The sequence below is a fragment of the Takifugu flavidus genome, chromosome 4, assembly GCF_003711565.1.
Source record: "Takifugu flavidus isolate HTHZ2018 chromosome 4, ASM371156v2, whole genome shotgun sequence".
NCBI lineage: Eukaryota > Metazoa > Chordata > Actinopteri > Tetraodontiformes > Tetraodontidae > Takifugu > Takifugu flavidus.
In genome coordinates, this window is record NC_079523.1 from 13,337,369 (window position 1) to 13,361,338 (window position 23,970).

At 43.4% G+C, this 23,970-nt stretch overlaps 1 protein-coding gene and 1 long non-coding RNA gene across 2 annotated transcripts in view; both read right to left on the bottom strand.

The window, feature by feature from the left end:
• Positions 1-381: 381 nt before the first annotated feature.
• Positions 382-23,788, bottom strand: LOC130524192 (uncharacterized). The gene is made up of 2 exons (XR_008950083.1): positions 23,741-23,788; positions 382-1,301 (listed from the first exon to the last, which is right to left on the bottom strand). It is a non-coding gene; the product is annotated as an uncharacterized LOC130524192 (long non-coding RNA).
• The window catches only part of LOC130524190 (uncharacterized), a 43,505-nt gene continuing 19,916 nt past the window's right edge, over positions 382-23,970 (bottom strand). The window contains exon 2 of the mRNA XM_057030042.1: positions 382-4,698. Coding sequence (XP_056886022.1) covers positions 2,032-4,152 — 2,121 coding nt within the window. The 5' untranslated portion in view covers positions 4,153-4,698 and the 3' untranslated portion in view covers positions 382-2,031. The remainder of the gene's footprint in view (positions 4,699-23,970) is intronic.

Sequence of the window (23,970 nt, forward strand, 5' to 3'; positions counted from 1 at the left end):
TATATATTTTTCTAACAAATAAAATCCATTGTTTTCAAAAGCTAATCAATCAATCAATCAATCTTTATTTATATAGCGTCTTTTTCAATCAAAATTGTTTCAAGGCGCTTTCCATAATCCCAGGGCCTAAACCCTAGACAAGCAACAGTGGCAAGGAAAAACTCCCCTTTAACAGTGTTGGATTGCAATACCTCCCGTATGTAGCTGCCGATCCGCGTGTTCGTTGAATGAAGACTTCGAGAAGAAAAGTACCAATTTCGAAATGTATTTGACAATAGAACCAATTCCAGATACAAATATTACAGAGCTCCGGGCCAGTTCATAACCCTAACAACAACAGAGTTAATCGTCAGGGCACGAAGTCTGACCACCTAACTATCCCTTGGCCCAGTCCTTTATAGTCACACACATGCAAATTCACAATGTCCATGCAATCCAATCCAGATCCCCCGCTGAGATGTCCTCGTCCTCTTCCTCCAGTCCCCTGCGGTGTTGGTAGGGTTCTTCTTTTCCATTGTTTTCCCAGGTAGCCAGATCTCATTCTTCATGCAAATGTGATCATCAACCCCCCTGATGTCGCATTTACAATGAGTGTTTGACACCCCCTGCCTGACTGGCTCCTGAGATAACAATAGAACAAACAACAATCCTGCAAATGGAATGTCTCTGCTCTTTATTATATTTACCAATGAGTCTACCTTGCCTAACTTCTAAGAGAAGACAGAAACATATGGTGAAACACATAACAAGATAAAGACAATTCTCAACAATCCCCCTTTTGGCCTAGCCTAAGCTAGGCCAATACAAACAATTCATTGACAACTCCTCTTGATGTAATGAAGAATAATAGACGTTTAATCATGGTGCCATCTTCTTTAGATGTTCCTCGATCCGTCCAAGCGTTCTCTGTGAATTACCTGCTGGGGTACATTGATTCCAATAATACCAGTGTTAGGGTTAATGTGTTAGGGTGTTAGTATGTTAGGGTTAACAAGTAATGTTCGCTCTGCAACTTCAAAGTGGCCCGTCCACCTGTGCCCTGACCACTTTGCTTGATGACTCTCAGAAGAACCCACTCAGCTGTGTGTGGAATTCCTGGATCCTTACTGACTGGTTACAGAGGTTGCCTGTTGGGAGAAAACTGAGAGAGTCGTTTTTAGTTGACCAAAATAAAATCTACATTTCATAAAAGTGCTGGGCTGGCCTATGGATTGTAAATCTCTATTCTTAAAATGAGTTCCATTGTCAAATCTAATTTGTTTGGGAAACCATGTGCCGGATTAATCAAAAATTTAATAACGCTTTTTGCATCTTCTGTTTTTACGGGAACCGCCTCTGGCCAGCCAGTGTATGCATCCACTGCAACCAAGAGGTATCGGAACCTGTTGACCCTATCTAACATATCAGTGAAATATATAATTTTCTTGCCCATTGGGGCAACTGGAAACTTTATTCTCTGCATCATTCGTGGTTTCCCGCAGTGTGTCAGGCCGTGGGCCTCTTCCAGAGCGGCATCTAACAGACCGGGCGGGAGAACAGGTCTGCCGTCTGGGATCCGCCAAATTCCTTCAACTTCCACAGCCCCCCTTTTCCTTCCAAACTGTTTTTTTTTATGTGGAGGAGCTTCTTCTTGATCACAACCTATTCTTTCCCTGTCGTATCTTGGAAGAATTTCCTGAACCGTTTTCTCTGCCATCAACAAACTGAAACTTGGTTTATAACCTGCTGCCTTCCTTGCTGCCTGATCTGCCGCCTCATTACCTTTTCCCTCTAAAGAGTTCTCCTTGCCGTGACCTTTGCATTTTACGACTGTGACCTCCGCTGGTTCCACGAGTGCCCGTGTCAGTTGCCTCATCTCTACTTCATGTTTTATAGGTGAGCCTGATGCTGTGTTAAACCCTGCCATATTTATCCCTTCATGTGTGTATGTTATGTGTGTATGTTATGTGTGGTGCAGTTAAAATCTTGTCCATCCTGGTCTGTCTAAGTGAGGTCATGGTGAATGCTGCTGAGCTGACCAGTGATACCACACTATGTGTTGTAAGTACCGTCAGAGCATAACCCATCACTAAATGTAACACTGCCTGGTACCTCCGGGTAGTTGTGATATGGGCAGTCCCTTTGCCAATGACCATACCCTTTGCAGGCATGACACTGATCCCGGCCTAAGTACCCGCCTATCAAGCCGTATCCCTGCCTGCCGTGTCTCCCACACATGCCTCCCCTTGGACTGGCCCAATACGGGTTTATCAGAGCAAAATCCTGTTGCGGACATAACTGATCTGGCTGCACCTGCCGAGGAAACTGCTGAACCATCTGTTTCTCTTCCTTTTGTTTATCATTAAGCTTTTTCAGTGCTTCATCTAACTGTATTTTTAGGAGCTGTTCCTGGGCTGTCATCACCTCCTCTTTCTTTCCCTGTTGTTTAGCTTTAAATGTGTTGATGTGGTGTGAAAGATGTCTCTCCCAGACATCTGCCGTGCTGCCTGGAAGGTCAGGATTTCCTTCCATGGCTTCTTTCACTAACTGTGGAAGTCCTAAAATTATGGCCTGATGGAACAAAGTGGTGTGTAGATTATCTGAACCAGGATGGCACCCTGTGGCACACATCCATTCCTCTTTACACCTCGTAAGGAATCCATGTGCCGACTCACTTTCCTCCCACTTAAATCTTAAATTCTGCATTGCTCCTGGAGATATTGGAAATACCTGTCTCATAGCTTCACCAACCCTGGTTGCACAAGGCCCAAAACGTGCAGCATTAGGTCTATCTTTAATGCCTGCTGCTACCTCAACTTTATCCAAATCCCAGAGAGAGACTTGTCTCCCTAGAATTCCTCTAAAGTCTCCCATCACCAGCTGCATGCTCTGTGTTAAGCTAAAAAGTCTGGACATCCACTTGCCGCCTCCCTCTGCGGGTGGGGGCATCTTATCCACTAAACAATTGATGTCTGTAATTGCAAATGGAATATATACCGGTTCCTGTCCTCCTCTTTTCTGTATCAGAGGGGCCTGTAGCTGCGGCATTCCTGAAACGGGCCCCTTACTCTGCGTGTGTATTTGACCCACCTCCTCATTATTTATGGCCCCTGTCAACGGTTCACCTCTATACTCACACTCACTCTCTTCCCATAATTCTAATTCACAATTCCCCATACTTGAACCCTGATCCTTTTCATATAATTCTGTCTGAGGATGAACATGCTCCTGATGCTCCAATTCCCCAATAAATGTAGCCGGAAGTTTGAAGGTGTCTGTCTTATTCTCACTATCCTCTTTATCACTGCCATAAATCAATCTTGCCTTCTCCTCCCTGCGCTCAGCCCTGGCAAATCCTCCTGAGGGATCAACTCTTTTCGCTTGTTTTATATGATTGCTAAGTGTTTTAAAGATATTTAATGTAGATTTTTGACTGTCCTGTTTTTTAAATATAGTTTGTTGGGAGATTTTAGGGCAACCCACCTGAACTTCCTCTCTAAATTCATTTTTTCCTAACTTATCTCCAACCTCTTTCTGTCTCTGTTTGATCCTTCTAACCTGTCTCCAAAGTTCACACACTGTCTCACGTAACTCCTCCAGTTCTTCATCTCTGTCCACATCTAACTGACCACTGTTAATAGTCAAAATTGGCAATTGATATGGGGGTGGGGAAGAGGTAGTAGGTAATGATGGGTAAAGAGTGGTGTTAAGTGTCAGTGTCTGGTTTAGATCTTTTAATAAAGGCTTCTCTACATTGGGCACTCGTGTGACCCTCCCAGATCTGAAATAGTGCACCGCTGCACATGCCACAGCCACAACATGTATCCTTCGACGCTTATCTTCTAACTCCTTACCCTGTTTTTTCCATGATTTTCCTGCTATAAACCCTAATTTTGGATTATCCAAATGATCTTGTAATCTAGTGTGAATTTCTGACTCCCACTTACACAATGCTTCAGCTAAATTAACCTTCACCTCTGGAGGGGGAAGTATCTTCTGCTTCTGAGCTTCCTTCCACAACTTTTTTATTGCATCCAATTCTCTCTCCCTGTCCTCTTCTTTGATGCCACTCACCACCTGATCAAGAGTCCACTTCCACTGTTCTTCCACAGACCGAGGATAGGGAGAACATTCTCCCTTATCCCAGCACAATTTACCACATTCCAGTTCCATCTTTAACTATGCTCCCAAGTGAGATTGAATGTGAATGACTCCAACGGTCAACTCAATGCCTCAGTAAAACAAGCTTCTAGATCAAACGTCTTTGATCCGGTTCCACTCTGGGGGTTAATTCCCAAGGACAAAGAGCCTTTTAATTCACGTTCACTCTGGCACTTTTCCAACCCACACAAAAACACAAATCTCGGGCGTCGGGAGTGTCCGTCCCGTCAACTGCACTCCGAGTCCAAACCCAATTCTTTTTGATATACAGTGCACTGCATACAGCAATACAGCACTGTACTAGTTACGGTTTACTCTAACCGTCTATTCCCTGTTTTCTCAACAGTACTTCCGGACTCTAACCGTCTATTTTCCGGACTCTAACCGTAATTCTTAACGGACTCTAACCGTACTTATTTACGGACTCTAACCGTACTTATTTCAGTCGTTTCAATATTTGTATCTGGAATTTATAACTAGGACACTTCAATTGACAGTGACGACAAATTTTTGGAAATTGCCAATATGCAGAGCTTGATTAAACAGGTGTCTGCTTACCTTTATTAGGGATCCCTTTGTCGTCAGTTGTCCTCCGAAGTGACCGTTGTTGAATTCTCTGCCTCAGATGACTTCTCTCTTCATCACGTCGGGGTCACCAAATTGTTGGATCGCAATACCTCCCGTATGTAGCTGCCGATCCGCGTGTTCGTTGAATGAAGACTCCGAGAAGAAAAGTACCAATTTCGAAATGTATTTGACAATAGAACCAATTCCAGATACAAATATTACAGAGCTCCGGGCCAGTTCATAACCCTAACAACAACAGAGTTAATCGTCAGGGCACGAAGTCTGACCACCTAACTGTCCCTTGGCCCAGTCCTTTATAGTCACACACATGCAAATTCACAATGTCCATGCAATCCAATACAGATCCCCCGCTGAGATGTCCTCGTCCTCTTCCTCCAGTCCCCTGCGGTGTTGGTAGGGTTCTTCTTTTCCATTGTTTTCCCAGGTAGCCAGATCTCATTCTTCATGCAAATGTGATCATCAACCCCCCTGATGTCGCATTTACAATGAGTGTTTGACACCCCCTGCCTGACTGGCTCCTGAGATAACAATAGAACAAACAACAATCCTGCAAATGGAATGTCTCTGCTCTTTATTATATTTACCAATGAGTCTACCTTGCCTAACTTCTAAGAGAAGACAGAAACATATGGTGAAACACATAACAAGATAAAGACAATTCTCAACAACAGGAAGAAACCTTGAGCAGGACCAGGCTCGTGTAGGGGGACCCTCCTGCTGATGGCAGGCTGGCTAGAGAGGAGAGGAGAGGAGAGGAGAGGAGAGGAGAGGAGAGGAGAGGAGAGGAGAGGAGAGGAGAGGAGAGGGCGGGCACAGAGCACAGAAACACATACAAAAATACACTATTTATACAGCGGCTAACTTTAGAATTGAATCACTTCATCTTTTTCATCTTTATCTTTTAATGCAGGTCCGTTCAAAATCTTGCTCATTAAACTTGGATGGATTATGCATGATTTGGCAGTGATTAAAACATGAATACTGCAATTGTTCACTTAAACTACATGGATGCTGAAAATATTAATTATCTTATATCAATATTACCGGTAATTATATTATACTTAGATTTCAAATACAAATGACAAAACTCATATCATCAACTAGACTTGGCTTTATTGATCACAAGAAAAGAAAATGAAAACTCAAAAAACATTTCAAAGCTAATTTAATTCAGCAACATTCTTTTTCTGTAATCTCCTGGAAAATATGAGTGACAGTTTCAGAGAGAGAGAGAGACAGCGGTCAAAACAACCTTCAATCTTACATCACATCTTCTAAGGAACCAAACCAGACAGCTTGCTGTGATGACGACAGACAGGTTGCTGTGATGAGAGAAGTTATAGTGAAACTTACCATTCTGAGTGATCAGACGATTGGTGACCTCATTTGTGAATCTCTCCTTTCACCTCATTCTCCCAGGTGCCGTGCAGCAGCTTCCCGCTTTTGTTTTCAGCACCCTGTTAAATATTGGGAACTTGTGAAAATATATAGTAAAAAATAAAATAGTATTAAATAAACTAAACATTTTTTTCTGTAGCTGTTGAATTTGAAAATAATTTTCAATGCTGACAGAGGATATAGAAAAGCAGATACAGACAAAGAGCAGAGTTGTTCGGATTAAAATAGATTAGCGGGTATAATCAATGATTGGGTGAATTTTGATGGTATTTTTAGACCACATCGCATATTCAACCGGAGGTTCCTGTTGCGCTCAGAGATTTCTTTTGCAAGGTAGCAGCCATGCAAAGTCATAACTACACAGCACATACAGGATAACAGAGGATAACATTTAAAAAGTTGATTCCATTTGATGTCACTTTCAAAATAGAAGCAATGAAAAATACTTTCATAGCGCAAATATCACATAGAATTGCCACACAAACACACCTGAACATCTTTTATTTCACATATGTGCTTGTATCTGTGCTTCCTTCTTTCAACTACATCATTTACAACTCCCCTGAGCATTACGGGAACACGCCCTGGGGGCATGTACTTCCTTCTGTACAAGCTATATAAGAAAATAATAGTTTGGGAGCATGTCTGCCTTTCCATTCACGTATACTATAGTAAAAAAGAGCTAAGAAAAAAAAAGTATTGAGGCACTGAATGGCTCCCTACAAATATAAATGCTTTTTATGTTTTGTTATTTTTTTCTGTGAGTTTACTCACATGTCTTCTCTTTTTCATCTGTAGGATTTCACTCTGAAGCCTATGGACCTAACCAAGCCTGAGGGTTTGACATATACCAAATCCCTGTCCAGGAGGACCAGGGAGATTAAAAACTTCTGATTGAGGTGAAGAGGAAAAGAACACAGAAGGAGGGGGAAGAAAGTGAGAAAAAGCTTATCATTCACCCTTGTTCATCTGAATGCCTGAAGTAAAGGATCTCCATAGACAAGCCTGTGAATAACGGCAGGCTGAAGAGCTGCTGCCTACTTATGTGGTGGGATGCTGGATTGAAGGGATGGAAAAAGTGGAGAACAAAGGAGCTACTACCACTGGAAGAGACTGGCTCTAATTTTGCATTTAGTGAATCCTTCTAAAAGATGAAAGACATGAGACAGTGTCTTTTCTCTACTAGTCCTTTCAAGAGACATTGAAAATAATCCTCTGTCTATCCTAAAGTAATTTCAGACTTCTTGTTTTCTAGTTCCAGGGTTTGTTATTCTGTGTGGTCATGTTCCAGCCACCGGTGTATAGACCAGACCAGACCGGCTCTCAACAAAACAACCTGACTGTATCACTGCTGCTGCTCTTGTTTCTTAGCAGTACCCTTAAATCAGCAGACACTACCAAACCTAAGGGACCAGGACACACACATCTGAACTCCATCCGCATTGATGGAGATATCTCCTTAGGAGGGCTCTTCCCAGTGCATGCCAGGGGCCATGATGGAAAACCATGCGGGGAGCTTAAAAAAAGAGAAGGGCATACACAGACTGGAGGCCATGCTCTTTGCCCTTGACCGCATTAATAATGACAATAATCTACTGCCTAATATCACACTTGGGTCACGCATTCTTGATACCTGCTCCAGGGACACTCATGCTTTGGAGCAATCACTGACTTTTGTTCAGGCTCTGATTGAGAAGGACAGCACAGATGTCAAATGTCTGGGAGGAGGCTCGCCAATCATCACCAAACCAGAGAGGGTCGAAGGTGCCTCTTCCAGTTCTGTCTCCATCATGGTGGCCAACATACTCCGCCTATTTAAGGTAAGGCATCATCGCACATGTTTAGATTGTATTGGCCAGATCAGTATCAGTGTGACATCTCCACTACAATTACTTCTTGATACTGAGACACATGGCTTATCATTTGTTCAACCTTTAACTTTGGAAACAGTGATAGAATCTGGTCTTCAATGTTTTTATATTTTTTCCCTGATCCCTGGAGGCTTTTTCCGCTGTGTTTTTCGGCAAAAGCTGGTGGCTAAGCAACAACTATCTTATCAGGTTATTTTTTATGCTTTTTTTAATGTGTGTCGCAGCTGTACCTGCAGTGGACGTTTTATTGATTCAGACGGAGCACCACTGAAGGCCTAGGTGTGAAATGCACGGCCCGCCACTGCCCAATAGTCACTATCACATGTGCTTGAAAACTGTTGACAAATACCGTATTTTCAGGACCATAAGGCGCACTGTATTAAAAGGCGCAGTCTCAGTTATGGGTGCCATTTCTGTATTTAAAACATACATAAGGCGCACCGTATTATTAGGCGCATGCTGAAACATACAGTAAAAACTGACAACGGAAGTAAAACAGTGAGTTTCGACACATTTATTGAACAAAATATTCATTCTTCCGCCTCAAAACCATCAAAGTTTTCATCTTCTGTATCTGAATTGAACAGCTGCACTATTTCAATGTCCAACATGCCGAATTCCTCTTCTTAATCATCTGAATTGGACTCACCGACCGGTTCCGGTTCAGCGTTGATTTTGTGAAAGCTCTTACAATACATGAAGACGGTATCATAGCCCATGCGTCTACTATCCACCCGCATATGGTGGCATAACTTGCCCGCCGCTGCCTCATAGTCTTTGTGAAGGAGTGTTCGCCTTCCGTCATCCAGCGCTCTGTCCGTTTCCGTGGCAGCCGAGAACCACGGTGAACGATGACTTCTCGTGCCCCGTTGTGCGTATCGCCACCGTGCCGATCCCTTTTTCTCCACATTGTGGGTCAAAGGGATGTTAAAAGTCGGAGGGATCTCATCCATGTTAGTAATGTGGCTGGGCGCGGTTATCTTGTCGCGGCAGTAGGTGTGGAAGATGGCCGCCCTCTCCTGGTAGTCCGGGGCAGCCGCCGCGCAACAGTTGTCCTTGCGCGTATGGAGAGATGCCGCCTCTCATAAAGCGAAAACACTAAGATTGCTCGATTGCCATTTTGCCAATGCAAAACAGGAAAATTACATTTAGTATCTTAACAACACTGTTACTGGAGTAGGAAAATGCCTGTCTAATGTGACGAAAACATTTAGCCTGAAATATATTGAATTAAGTTTTTAAGTAATTCTGCTTTATTTTTTCTTTACTTCCCATGTTCCACCCCATTTTGAGGAGAGCAAAAATATACTCGAAAATGTTTTTCCTTTGAGAACAGACTCAAGCACAACAACCAATTTGAAAAGGCTCTGGGAAATAGTTGAATTATTTTGCAGCTCTGGAAGACGAGGAAAGATCTATTTGGAAAAAAATGTTTTTAAATATAATTGAAAAAAATATATTATATAATAATTTAGATATTAATTCAGCCCCATGGTGAGATTTTCTCCGCTCCAGTTCTGAATGTTAGACTACTAGTTTCTGGCACTGCACAACGCCTTTGCTACCGATGCAAAAACAGGCATGTTATGGCTTATTTCAATCACACATGATATTTGTGCTATGTTGGATACCATTATAGTAAATATATTCAGTTTGAATGGGGGTCTAGGAAGCTCGGGTCTGATCATTTCTAATGGTTGTGCAGCCTCCACAAACCTATTTCAGTCACATTTAGCATCTATCCAAGTATTGTACACCTGAAATAAATATTACATTTAAATACAATAAGTTTGGAATCTAAACAATGGGCCAGATTCACGAAGCGTTCTTACGAACAAATTTGTCCTTAAGTCCCACTTACGAACAGTTGATGAAGATTGTGGCATTCACCAATTTCTTCTTATCCTGGATTTATTCGTAGGTAAGAACAAATCCTACGAACACTCAGGAGTACTCTTGCGCACATTTCAGTGCCGACATGTTGGCATGGTTGTGTTTTCTTCTCTTGTGCAGTTCAATAAAATTCAATATTACAATGATAATTCTGTCATATTTATTTATTTGTTTATTTCCTATTTTTGGTGATTTACGGAGAATTTTAAAATTACGTAAATGTGCCAATGACTAAACATTAATCAACCAAATTGGAAACCATGCCAAAACTGTCTTTTTATTTGATTTTATCTTGATTTATTTTATTAGGGGATCGAGGATATGCCCTGGTTGTTGACACCACTGACCAACCCTCAGACTCCACAGGAGTTTTATTCAATCAGATGCATGCGCGCAGTCGCTCCACCATTGAACGCACCATCGGCATGTTAAAGGGGCGCTGGATGTGGACACAGAGCCACAACCCCGTGAGGATGTGCGTCCTGACGCAATGATGGGGCCAGACTGCAGGCACGCGGTTCACGTTCGAGCGCGATTAATAGCCCGTTTGTGAATAAAATGCATTATTGTCACAATCCGAGCACAGCTTTTACACTTTTTTTTTTTTACATTCTCGTTGATTTCTTTAAGCGTGTTGGCTATAGTCATCAGGGTTGAGGCAATTTTATCAAGCGTGTTAGCCATCCTTTCTTGATTGTTCAACACGGCGTCAGAAATCAGGCGTGGAGAGGCAAGCTTTGGGCATTTTGCTGCTTTTTGCTCCGTCTACAGGGTCCTGCTGCAGTTCCTTTTATGGGCATTAGTGGGCGGTGACTTATGCTAATCGTATGTTAATTAGACTCACCTGGCACGCGCTTTCAACTTACGAACAGATGGCATTCATCAATCTAAGAACACAGCTGCGAACAATTCTGGGGCTTACGAACGCGTTGATGAATCCGACGTAGGGTTTTCTTAAAAAAAACTTAAGGACAACTTAAGAAAGAATCTAAGAAGATTCGTAAGAACATATTGGTGAGTCGGGCCCAATATGCCTGCAGTGTACAGAAGCACATCAAAAAATGAAAAAAATAATTACTGTTTTTACTGGTTTTCGGTTTTTAACAGAACCCGAGAGCAAGCCATGACACGGTGGTAAGAGGGTCCCAAAGAGTTTTATTTACGGGGGGGGAACACAAGGAAGATAGAGGCAGTCCTCCTGGACTGCAGGAACAAAAGTATTCCTCCAGGACTGCAGAGAACCCAGGAACAGAAGCAGTCCTCCAGAACTGCAGAGAACCCAGGAACAGAAGCAGTCTTCCAGGACTGCAGGGAGCATGGGAGTCAACGTCAGCACTTCACAGGTCCACAGGTGAGTCCTCCAACAGAAGCAGCCCCCCTGTACTACAGAGAACAGGTCCTGCACTTCTCCGGTCCAGCAATTGGCGTGAAGACCTCAAACATGCAGGGAAGAAGGACCAAGCAAAGCCACAATACTCCACAACACTCCCACGAAGCCAACCAACACTCAACAATGGAAAAACAAACCAACACTCTGCCCCTGATAGGCATGCGCACCCTCCTTAATTAGGCAGCAGGATGTAAATTGCCTACAGGTGCACCTGCCTGCAGTGCCAGCTGCTGCCAATCAAGCTCCACAACGCCCCCTGCAGGACAAACCAGGCACAACCCTGGACCCCAACATTACCTCCCCCTCAACAGGCACCTCCTGGCACCCTACAAGACCTATCCAGGTGGGCAGGACAGAAACCACAAAGGAGGTAAAAAAAAATAAATAAAAAGGGGGTGAGGGGTTGGGTCTGCTGCACCACTGTGTCCTAAGCCACCAGGTTCACGCTGGCCAGAGTGTTCTGTTAGGTTCCACAATGGAAAAACAAACTAACTCTCTGCCCCTGATAGGCAGGCGCACCCTCCTTAAGTAGGCAGCAGGATGTAAATTGCCTACAGGTGCGCCTGCTTGCAGTGCCAGCTGCCGCCAATCGAGCTCCACAACGCCCCCTGCAGGACAAACAGGTACAACCCTGGACCCCAACAAAAACAGCACTAAAGGATGAAAATAGCTTCAATGGCAATCTAACTTGTCAAATCCGTTGTGATAAGCTAGTGCTGAAGTACAAATGTATTTTGGTGCACATCTATGTTGTATGGTTTAAATAAACAGTAAAATGTTAGCACCCTCCCGACAAGTCTGGGCATGCTACTTCCGTCAGACACCCAGAGAGATGGTCGGTAACACTGTCCACTGGGCTGGACTTGCCAGAATTGACATATGCTGGTTTCTCATCAGATCACTGAAAAGGGTGTCTTCACAGCACGCTTTCTGCTGTCTGCATATAAAAGGATGGAGATATAGGTAGGGGGGAAATTGTTAGAAAAGAGGGAAACCCACATTTGGAATCTGAGAGCTACATCTCCAACAGTAGACAGGCTATACAGTAGACTACTGTATAGCCTCTTGCACACAAAGGTTGTGGAAATCTGTAGTAATGAAGCACTCTCTCTTCATCATGTTTTTCATTAATGCAGAATAACACTGACACATCATAAATCTGCTGCATGGTGCAATTTTAGATATCAATCCACTGTACTGTTCTTTTATTTCTTCCTCTGTATGCATTGTTGCATTGAATATGTCAGTTGGCAGCACTCATGATAATATACACAGAGATGCTTGCAATGTCCTGGGCATGAATTCCATACTGTGGTATCATACTCATAGGTACACATAAAATAAGCTTCTGCTCCTGCAGTTCTCTCTTGATCCCCTGCTCATTTGGAAGCCTTGAGTCATTTGTCATGAGCATGGTGCTTCTTCTATGATTTTTTAATGCACGCAGTGACCTTGCATAGTTAATGTTGGATTTCTCTGATCTCCTCTCTCTCTGTATATAGTGGCGTTCACCTTTTCTGTTGGCAGACTTCTTGAGATTAGGAGATAATTAAAACAGTCAAGTAGATAAACACAGTGGGATTTTTGCTGGTTCGTCTTCAGTCATGTCAAATGCAAGTCCCCAATAAGTCAACATGCTCTCCCACTGAATAATACCATTACTCAAGCAATAAACAAATGTTCCTGCCATCTAAAGTGCTTTGGTCACTTTTATAAATTAAACAGTAAACCTTAAATGGAGATTCCTGTTTGGACATTTAAGTGTGCGCTTAAGGTATGGCTTTCCAGAAATCCAGTCTTTTTTGGTTACCTTTATGCACTTAGTCACAGTCACCTCAACACAGACTGGCTCTAATGCGAGACATGCATGTTTGGTTTAATAAAGGACGTGCCTGCACAGTGTAAAAAGTCAGCAACTGATAAAGCCATTACTGTGTGCATGCTTAGCCGTATGAACATGTACCAATCAGGCTGAGCATACAAATTATTAGAAACATAAAAGCAGTCATATATTTTAACAACTTTAAAGCCTGCAGTAGCCAGTAAGTTAGTAAGGAGCTTGTAACATATTCTTCCTCAACACTCAACAGCATACAGATCTTGTCCAGAGTGGTTTGATGAATATTTTAATACAGTCTTGTGTAATAGTAACATGGCTAGTTGGAGCAAGAGAGCAAGAACATTTTGGTATAATTCTCTGGGAGTTGTTAACCTGTGTGGCTTGCATTCTGACAAAATATCGTAATCATACACATGCTCTGTCTGATGTATTGTGTTATTAAATTGAGCTGGTTTGGTTTTGAATCACATCAACACAGATTGTAATGCCAGGTCTATCCCTTGGTGAGTAACTCAGTCAGGTCTTGACAGAGGTTTATTTCAGAAAATAAAATAGTATTAACCCTACAATGAGCCAATTTAACTTGAATTTGATTTGTTTCCAACTGTAGTGCACATGTGTGTGTGATGCAATGACCTGGTCATCAGAAGCTCAGAGCACACTGGTCTTTACTGCTCACTGGGCTGGAGTTTACTGGTCACATGTTCTGACGTTACAAATGACTGCTGGGCAATCTTACATTTACCGAAGCGTATCTGGTTATACTTGCAGAAAGGAGCAGTTTAGAGTTGAAAATGAAGAAAATTGTTATTTTTTAAAGTTTTTGAACACCAAACGGGCCTTTAACATCCCACTCATTTTGACATTTTCTCTCAGCCTTAGCTTGTGCATCTTAGTTTCTCAGCATGAACCAAAGATGACATACTGGGTTATTGTTTATGCAGCTTCTCATAAGAGTATATTAGAAATGTTGAGTCATATCACATAAAGTTCTTGAAAGCTGCAAAAAATAAAAGAAATGACATTTTTATTTGATCATAGAGCCACTGAGCTGAAGCAGCGTGTTACTATGTTGATATGGTATTGCTGTACTCAATTTTAAGCAGGAAGAGTACCTCAAACTGCCAGAAAATAGTAAAGCAAGTTTTAGTCCTGAATAAAAATGGTCTAGCATGAATAGTCAATTACAGATTGCCTTCTGCAGCTATCTCTAAGCATTATTTTCTCATGAAATCTAGTGGGATTCTGATAGCCTTGCTGGAAAAAGCATATAAATAATTAACCACCCTGTTAAATAATACATGTTCAGGCACATTAGCATTTAAAAATCTACTTTGGTATTTCAAGTACTGTGATAGGGGCATGTTACAGTTTTAGATCATGGTAATGTGTAGCAAATTGATACTCCATGAAAGAAAGTGCATTTTGGGACAAAACCCCATTTTCAGAAAATTGCAATTACCCAATAGAATACAATCTACTCAGCTGTCTGAGTAGTGTGAGTCACTGCTCACATTTTAGATTTATTGAGTCATTTGGACAGGAGTCTGTTCATTTGTGGCCATGTCACTGCATTTTTAACAAGGACTTCCATTTGTCTGCACATTTACATCTGAATTCCTGATTTTTTCCCCCTTAATATTTACAATGATTTATCTTTATTTACTGTTATAATTATTTGCCAGCTTTTGAAAAGCTTTGGCTTATATTTGTAGGTGAAAACAGCAATGTAACAATGTGCAGTTACACGTTTGTCGACATTTTCAAAACCAGATTGTTTTTCTACAATGCACATCATTGTGACACAAAATCTTCTAATTTGCAAAGGCAGAAACACAACTACAACAGAAAAACTGACCCTTAAAGACAAGCCACCTGTTTTTGTACATTAACTCATTAAATGAGTATTCCTCATATTAATATATTAGCCATTTATAGGGCACTCTATAGGTCAAAATACAATTTCTTTATCATTTTTTTTCAAATTCTTGTAGAAAATCAAAGTGATCAAAGTTACCATATTTAATCATTTGCCAAATACAGTACAGCAAAAACATGTTTCAACACTAGGAAGGCCCTTTTAGAACAATAAAATATAAGTGCTGATACAGACACCTGTCACCATAAACAGTATAACTCTAGTTACCTTTAAGAGGGTGCATTAGCTCCATGTTGGTAAAAACGTTGTTAGCCAAGATGGCTGTGGACTTGCTGGAGCCTACCAACCTACATGATCCTAAAACCCTACTTGTCTGGGTTGTGTTTGATATCCTGCCTCAGGTTTCTACCTGTTTTACCTTTATAGCCAACCATCCCCTCATGTACAGACTGTTTGGGGTCAGTGGCTTATTCCTGTAGGATGTAGTAAAGGGAACTGGACAGTGGCCAGACTTTGAAGAAATGAGGTGGCGCAAGGGATCTGCTCAATGATCACCGTACTTTTGACAATGACCGGAAAGGCCTTTTTTTTTTAATCGTCATTGGTGGTGAAAGTGGTGTTGAAGCAATGTAGTAGTTTGGTATTTTACATGACTGATAATTTGGGCATCAAAGTATCTCATAAAGAACTTAAAAGGCAATTTCAATGTTGTCAGGGGCGCAGGCCTGGTATTCAGGAAGGGCTGTGTTGTTCAGGTCAACTTTGTGCCAGGTGGTTGGCCAGAGCACCAACTTACTAAATATTCTTGGCGTCTAGGCTTGTAGTGGTGGCTGCACGTTACATTCATCATTGTTGTCATCCACACTGTGGAGCACCTCCATTATAGGTTCAATCCATTTTTCTTCATAGTGGGATCAGTGTCACTTTGGCCTGGAATGTCCTGGTTGTTGGGTAGGTATTATCAGGATCTGCCACATTATCATCTTCCTCCGTGTCATCATCACTGATTGTAGGTTGGACTACATTCTTCCTACTCTTGTTAGAAAGCATATGAGCAGACATTGCCTAAATGTTGCACACATACAGCAACCATATAGTCACAAACTGACAAAAATGATCATTTACAACTTTAATATTTCTGGAAATTCATCTCTGAATCACTCTATAGGGTTGGAAAAACCTTTGGGAACATTAAAATCTCATTTCTTCAGTTATATTACTTTCTTGTCTAGAAACTCCTGTTAGTATGACATGTACATTGGGCATATGTTAAATAATGGACAAACCTAGTGTATTCACATTTTTATGTGAACTGGGCATGTGATCAAATACAGTGCCTGCATTTTTTATGCCATAATTTTACTCATTTCCTTAAGTCATCCACAAATAACACATATTCTTCTATAGACATAACATTACACCTGAAACTGAAACAGTTAGTCTTTGAGATGATATTTGATGACATGCTTCAGTGAAACAAAAACTATGCGTTCAAAAAAAATTAATAGAATTAACAACTGAAGGCTAAATAAAAGCCTTCAGTTGTTAATTCTATAGTGTTTTCAGACATAGCAATACACCTGAAACTGAAACAGTTAGTGTTTGACATGATACTTGATGACATGCTTCAGTGAAACAAAAACTATGGAGCCATAAAAAAAGGCCCAGACTTCCCTCTCCCCAGCTACTTCTTCCAGCTCAACCGGGGGATCCCCAGGCGTTCCGACCAGTTGAGAGACATAGTCTCTCCAACGTGTCCTAGGTGTCCCGGGGGCCTCTTACTGGAGGGACATGCCCTGAACACCTCACCAGGGAGGAGTACAGGGGGCATCCTATCTAGATGCCCAAGCCACCTCATCTGGCTCCTCTCAACGTGGAGGAGCAGCGTCTCTACTCCGAGCTCCTCCCGGATGGCAGAGCTTCTCACCCTATCTCTAAGAGAGAGAGCAGCCACCCTAGGGATGAAGCTCATTTCGGCCGCTTGTACCAGTGATCTTGTTCTTTCAATCATTACCCAAAGCTCATGACCATAGGTGAGGGTTGGAATGAAGATTGACTGGTGATCGTTGGAGGTCACGGGCCGATGACGCCAACAGGACCACATCATCTGCAAAGAGCAGAGACCCAATCCTGAGGTCACCAAACTGGACCCCCTCAACACCATAACTGCACCTAGAAATTCTGTCCATAAAAGTTATGAACAGAATTGGTGACAAAGGGCAGCCCTGGCAGGGACCAACCATCACTGGAAACGAGTTTGATTTACTGCCAGCAATGCGGACCAAACTCTGACACCGATCGTACAGGAAGCGGATGGCCCTTATCAGGGGGCCTGGCACCCCATACTCTCGGAGGACCCTCCACAGGACCCCCCGAGGGACACGGTCGAATGCCTTCTCCAAGTCCACAAAACACATGTGGACTGTTTGGACAAACTCCCATGCACCCTTGAAGACCCTACTGAGGGGGTAGAGCTGGTCCACCGTTCCACGCCCCGGACGAAAACCACATTGCTCCTCCTGAATCCGAGGTTCGACTATCCGGCGGACCCTCCGCTCCAGTACCCCTGAATAGACCTTACCAGGGAGGCTGACGAGTGTGATGCCCCTATAGTGGGAACATGCCCTCCGGTCCCCCTTCTTAAAAAGAGGGACTACCACCCCGATCTGCCAATCCAGTGGCACCGCCCCCGATGTCCATGCGATGTTGCAGAGTCAAGTCAACCACGACAGCCCTACAACATCCAGAGCCTTAAGGAACTCTGGGTGGATCTCATCCACCCCCGGGGCCTTGCCACCAAGGAGTTTTTTGACTACCTTGGCAACTTCAGCCCCGGAGATACGAGAGCCTGTCCCTAGGTCCCCTTTCTCATTGGAAGGCATGTTGGTGGGATTAAAAAATCTCCATGGCCTCACCGAACTCTTCCCATGGCCAAGTCTTTGCTTCGGCAACCGCTGTTGCTGCACTCCGCTTGGCCTGCTGGTATCTTTCTGCTGCCTCAGGAGTCCCACAGGCCAATAAGGCCTGATACGACTCCTTCTTCAGCCTGACGGCATCTCTCACCGCTGGTGTCCAACAGCGGGTTCGGGGATTGCCGCCATGACAGGCACCAACCACCTTGCAGCCACAGCACCGGTCAGCCACCTCAACAATGGAGGCATGGAACATGGTCCACTCGGACTCAATGTCCACTGACTCCCCCAGGACATGGTCACAGCTCTCCTGGATATGTGAATTAAAGCTCCTTCTGACAGGAGACTCTGCCAGGTGTTCTCAGCAGACCCTCACAATACGTTTGTGTCTGCCGGGTCTGTCCGGAATCCCCCCCGATGACACGACCACAAAGTCGATCATCAATCCTAAGGGGTACTGGTGCCAAGTGCACATATGGACGCCTTTATGCCTGAACAAGGTGTTTGTTATGGACAATCTGAGACGAGCACAGAAGTCCAATAACAAAACACCACTCGGGTTCAGATCAGGGGGGCTGTTCTTCCCAATCACATCTCTCCAGGTCACACTGTCGCTGCCAAGGTAAGCACTGAAGTCACCCAGGAGGACGAGGGAGCCCCCCAGAAGGAGCACTCTCCACCACTCCCTCTAAGGACTCCAAAAAGGGTTGATACGCTGAACTGCTGTTTGGGCCATAGGCACAAGCAAGTCAGGATCCGTACCCCCACCCGAAGGCGAAAGGAGGCTACCTTCTCATTCACCGGGGTAAACTCCAATATACAGCCACTGAGCCGGTGAGCAACAAGGATTGCCACCCCTGCCCATGGCCTCTCACCATTGGCAACTCCAGAGTGGTAGAGAGTCCAACCCCTCTCGAGAAGACTGGTTCCAGAGCCCTTGCTATGCATTGAGGTGAGGCCGACTATATCTAGTCGGAACTTCTCAACCTCGTGCACCAGCTCAGGCTCCTTTCCCACCAGAGAGGTGACATTCCATGTCCCTAGAGCCAGTTTATGCAGCCGGGGATCAGACCGCCAAGGTCCCTGCCTTTGGCCGCTACCCAACACACAATGCACCAGACCCCCTTCGCCCCTCCTGCAGGTGGTGAGCCCACAGGAAGGGGGTCCCATGTCGCCTCTTCGGGCTGTGCCGGGACGGACTCCATGGGCAGACGTCCGGCCACCAGGCGCTCACCAACGTACCCTGCCCCAGGCCTGGCTCCAGGAGGGGGCCCCGGTTACCTGCATCCGGGCAAGGGAAACTTGGGACCAATAATCTTTTTCATCATTGGGGGGTCCTGGGCTATGCTTTGTCTGATCCCTCACCTAGGACCTGTTTGCCATGGGTGGCCCTACCAGTGGCATAAAGCTCCAGACAACGGAGCTCCTATGATCAGTGGGACATGCAAACCCCTCCACCATGATTAGGTGGAAGCCCAGTAGGGGCTAAACAATTAAATGTGGACTATTAAATATTAGATCTCTTTTGTGCAAATCCCTCTTAGTGGATGACCTGATAGTGGATCATCACATTAAGTTATGTTGTCTAACAGACCTGGCTTCAGGAGGAGGAGTATGTTAGCTTAAACAAAACTACTCCTCCTACCCATCTTAATTCTTATATTCCTCGTGTTACTGGTTGAGGAGGGGGACTGGCAGCAATTTATCACTCCGAAGTTATTCGTTAATCCTAGACCCAAACACACCTCCAGTTGCCCTCACACAGATCTGGGAGGAAATGCCACAAGACACCATCCGTCGTCTCATTAGGAGCATGCCGCAACTTTGTCAAGCATGCATACAAGCTCGTGGGGGCCACACAAGATACTGAAAAGGATTTTGAGTTGCAGAAATTAAGTTTTGGAAAAAATGGACTAGCCTGCCACATCTTCATTTCACTCTGATTTTATGGTGTCTACACAATTGAGCCCTCTGTAGGCTGAAAACTTTTATTTCCATTAAAAGACTTGGCATCCTTTTGTTCCTAAGACACTGCCCTGTCGTTATTTGTATAGATATCCAACTTCATATTGAGATCTGATGTATCTAATGTGTTTCTTTAAAGTGCTCCTTTAATTTTTGTGAGCAATATATATATATATAATATATATATATATATATATATATATATATAGAGAGAGAGAGAGAGAGAGAGAGATATCTATATATCTATAGATATATAGAGATAGATAGTTGGATCGCAATACCTTCACGTGTGTCACTGCCGATCCGTGTGTTCTCTGAATGAAGACTTTAAGAAGAAAAATGCCAATTTTAAAATGTATTTAGCAAATAGAATTAATTAAAAATTCAAATAATACAGAGCTCCGGGCCAGTTCAAAACCCTACAATAACAAAGTAAATTGTCAGGGCATGAAGTCTGACAACCTAACTATCCCATGACCCAGTCTTTTATAGAAACAAATAGTCAGATCTTTGACGCTAATCCAGTCTGATGTTGTCCTCTGTTTGGATGACCAAGTTTTCTCCTTCCAGTCCCATTGAATGCTGGCACAGTCCTTGTTCTCCGTTGTTTTTTAACTCCAACCTGACAAGAGGGTATTTTTGAAGAAAAATGCCAAATGTTTCCCATATAGCCAGGTCAAAGCTCACATTTTTCTTGCAGATGAACTTATCAACACCAGTAAACTATGCTGTCCAGTTTTACGATGGGTCGTTTAACACGTTCAGCCTGACCGTCTCCACTGATTACAGTTATCTAAACAACAGTCATGTCATGGAAGGGTCAACTGACTGCTTAACTTTATTACACTTACGAATGATTATATTATCCCTAACATCTAAAGTAATTTTAATATAAAACAGAAACATATACAAAACACAGAAAGTTCTCTTCAATTCCCCCTTTTGACCTAGCCTAAGCTAGGCCAATACTACAAATTCATTGTCAGCTCCCTTAAATTTTCTTGCTGCTTCCGTTTGGTAACGCATTTTGTCACTTCCTGTCTGAGTGTGTTGGATTCACTTTATTTAAAATTAAATACTCGGGAAATTCTAGTTACTCGATGACGATAAAGGAGAAATAATTCATATTAAACAAATACAGAACTCTGCTAATCATGAGCATCATTGGCACTAGCATGGCCTCACCTTCTGTTTCACCTGGTGTCTGTGTCTGTTCAGTGTGTTAAATGTTTAGTTAGTCTTCTGCCTCTTTTAGTAAAGGGAATAGATGCAGAAGGTGGAGTTTATTAATGGCTGTGGAGGCGAGACTTAGTGATCTTGGGATACGGTTCCACAGCCTGGAGTTGTCTGGAGTTGTGTTAGGTAGCCAGGAGAAGGTAGCTGCTGCGGCGCTGCCTAGCGTAGCAAAAGGTAGCTGTCCCCCAGCGGCAGCTGGCTAGCCAGGGCAGCTGGGTGACGGTTCGCAGGAAGCGTAGCCCAAACCAAAGGCAATGGTGCACCACCAACCGCTTTCCGTGGCTAACTGTTTTTCCCCACCCGGCGACATACCCGCTGAGAAACCGACTCTGGTAATTAGTGACTCTCTTTTGCGCTACGTGAAGCCGACTCCACCAACCATAGTTAAGTGCATTCCGGGGGCCAGAGCGGGAGACATTGAAGCCAATTTAAAGCTGCTGGTGAGAAGTAAATGTAAATTCAGTAAAGTTGTTATTCACGTCGGAGCAAACGACACCTGGCTTCGTCAGTCAGAGGTCACCGAAATTACGTAAAAACGATGTCGGACTCCGTATCATTCTCTGGTCCCCTCCCCAATCTGGCCAGCGATGAAATGTTTAGTCGCATGTCATCGCTTCGTCGCTGACTGTCACGGTGGTGCCCCAAAAACCAGGTGTCCTTTGTAGACAATTGGAACAGTTTTTGGGGAAAACCTGGTCTGATTAGGAGAGATGGTGTCCATCCCACTCGGGATGGTGCCTCTCTCATTTCTAGTAACTTGGCCAATTTTATTAGACCCACCTGACAAACCAGGGTCCAGACTAGGATGCAGAGTTATAGTCTTACACACCTCTCTGCTGTTTCCATAGAACCCTCATCCACCAACAATAACATATTTAACACTATAGAGGTAGTCTCTGTTCCACAGTTAAAAGTTCACCAAGCACAGAGCAGGGGAGCGGTCAATCACCATAATCTTATTAAAATTACCGTAATACCAAAGCACAAATTAGAGGAACTAACACCACATTTAAATGTGGACTATTAAATATGAGATCTCTTTTGTGCAAATCCCAGTTGGTTTCCTTCAACAGATAAACCAATCATGGCTTCAACCACACCCTTGATCTAGTTCTGACTTACGGTGTTGAGGTAGAACATGTGTCAGTGTTCCCACAGAACCCACTCCTGTCAAATGTCATCGAATACTTACTGGAGTCTTCAGAAGTGTACTCAGGCAGGCGCACCAACAAAGTTCACCACAAGTTGAGACCAGACTTCGAAGTACCTTTTGTTGGATTGCAATACCTCCGTGTGTCACTGCCAATCCGCGTGTTCTTTTAAATGAAGACTTCAAGTAAACAAATGCCAATTTCAAAATGTATTTAGCACATAGAATCAATTCAAGATACAAATATTACAGAGCTCCGGGCCAGTTCATAACCCTACAAACAACAAAGTCAATTGTCAGGGCATGAAGTCTGACAACCTAACTATCCCTTGGCCCAGTCTTTTATAGAAAGACATATGTAATTATTGATGCTAATTCAGTCCAATCCAGTCTTTCTTCTTGGGTGACTTCATCTTCTTCTTCCTGCCTCATTTGGTGTTGGTGCAGTCCTTCTCCATTGTCTTCTCAGATGGCCAGATCAGATGTCTTATTCCTGTCCAGGAACTTATCAATCACCAGTAAATTATGCTGTCATGTTTTACGATGGGGGTCTACCATTTCCTGTCTGCCTGGCTCCAACTGTATAAGCAGTATTCATGTCAAGGAAGGGTCAACTGACTTGCTTATGTGTATTCCTACTAAAGATTATATACTATCCCTAACTTCTAAATTAACTGTAACATAAAACAAAAACATATAGTATAACACATGCTAATAAGATAAAATAATTCTCTTCAATCCCCCTTTTGGCCTAGCCTAAGCTAGGCCAATACTAACAATTCATTGACCGCTCCCTTTGCTGTAATCAAGAATAATAGAAGTTTAATCATGGTGCCATCTTCTTTAGATGTTCCCGGATCTGTCCAAGCGTTCTCTGTGAATTACCTGCTGGGGTACATTGATTCCAGTGATACCAGGTGTCACCTTTGCCCTTCAGGCGGACAGCATGTAAGGTCCGCTCTACCACCTCAAAGGGACCAGTCCACCTAGGCTCCGACCACTTTCTCTTGATGACTCTCAGGAGGACCCACTCAGCTGTATGTGGAATTCCTGGATCCTCACTGGATGTGGTTGCTGAAGTTGCCTGTTGGGAAAAAACTGAGAGAGTTGCCTTTAGTTGATCAAAATAAGATTTATATTTTATAAAAGGTGCTGGGCTAGCCAATGGATTTTCTGCTTCTGGTCCCGGAAAGGGAACACCCCTCTCGAGCTCAAAGGGGGTGAATCCTGTTCGGGAGCTAACAGAGCTTCTTACTGACATCAAGGCAATTGGAAGCGCCTGTGTCCATTTCATTCCACTGTGAGCACCTATGTTGCCAATTTTGCTCTTCAGTGTTTGATTCATTCTTTCTACCTTCGCCTAACGCCTTCTCTACTTCTTGTAAATCTTTATTCTTAAAATGAGTTCCATTGTCAGGCCTAATTCGTTTGGGGAAACCATGTGTTGGTATATATTGATTAATCAAAAATTTAATAACACTTTTTGCATCTTCTGCTTTTACGGGAACCGCCTCTGGCCAGCCAGTAGAGAGAGAAATGGGGTACTTCTTGTCAAAGTGACAGGTTGACCTTTCCCTGAACCCGCCCACACCTGTTCCCCCCCCCCCCCCCTCCTTTCCTGCCTTTCCGGCCTTTCCGGCCTTTCTCCCTTTCCCGCCTTTTTTTAAAAAGGAAGGGCAACAGTTACAAAACAGTTACAAAACAGTTT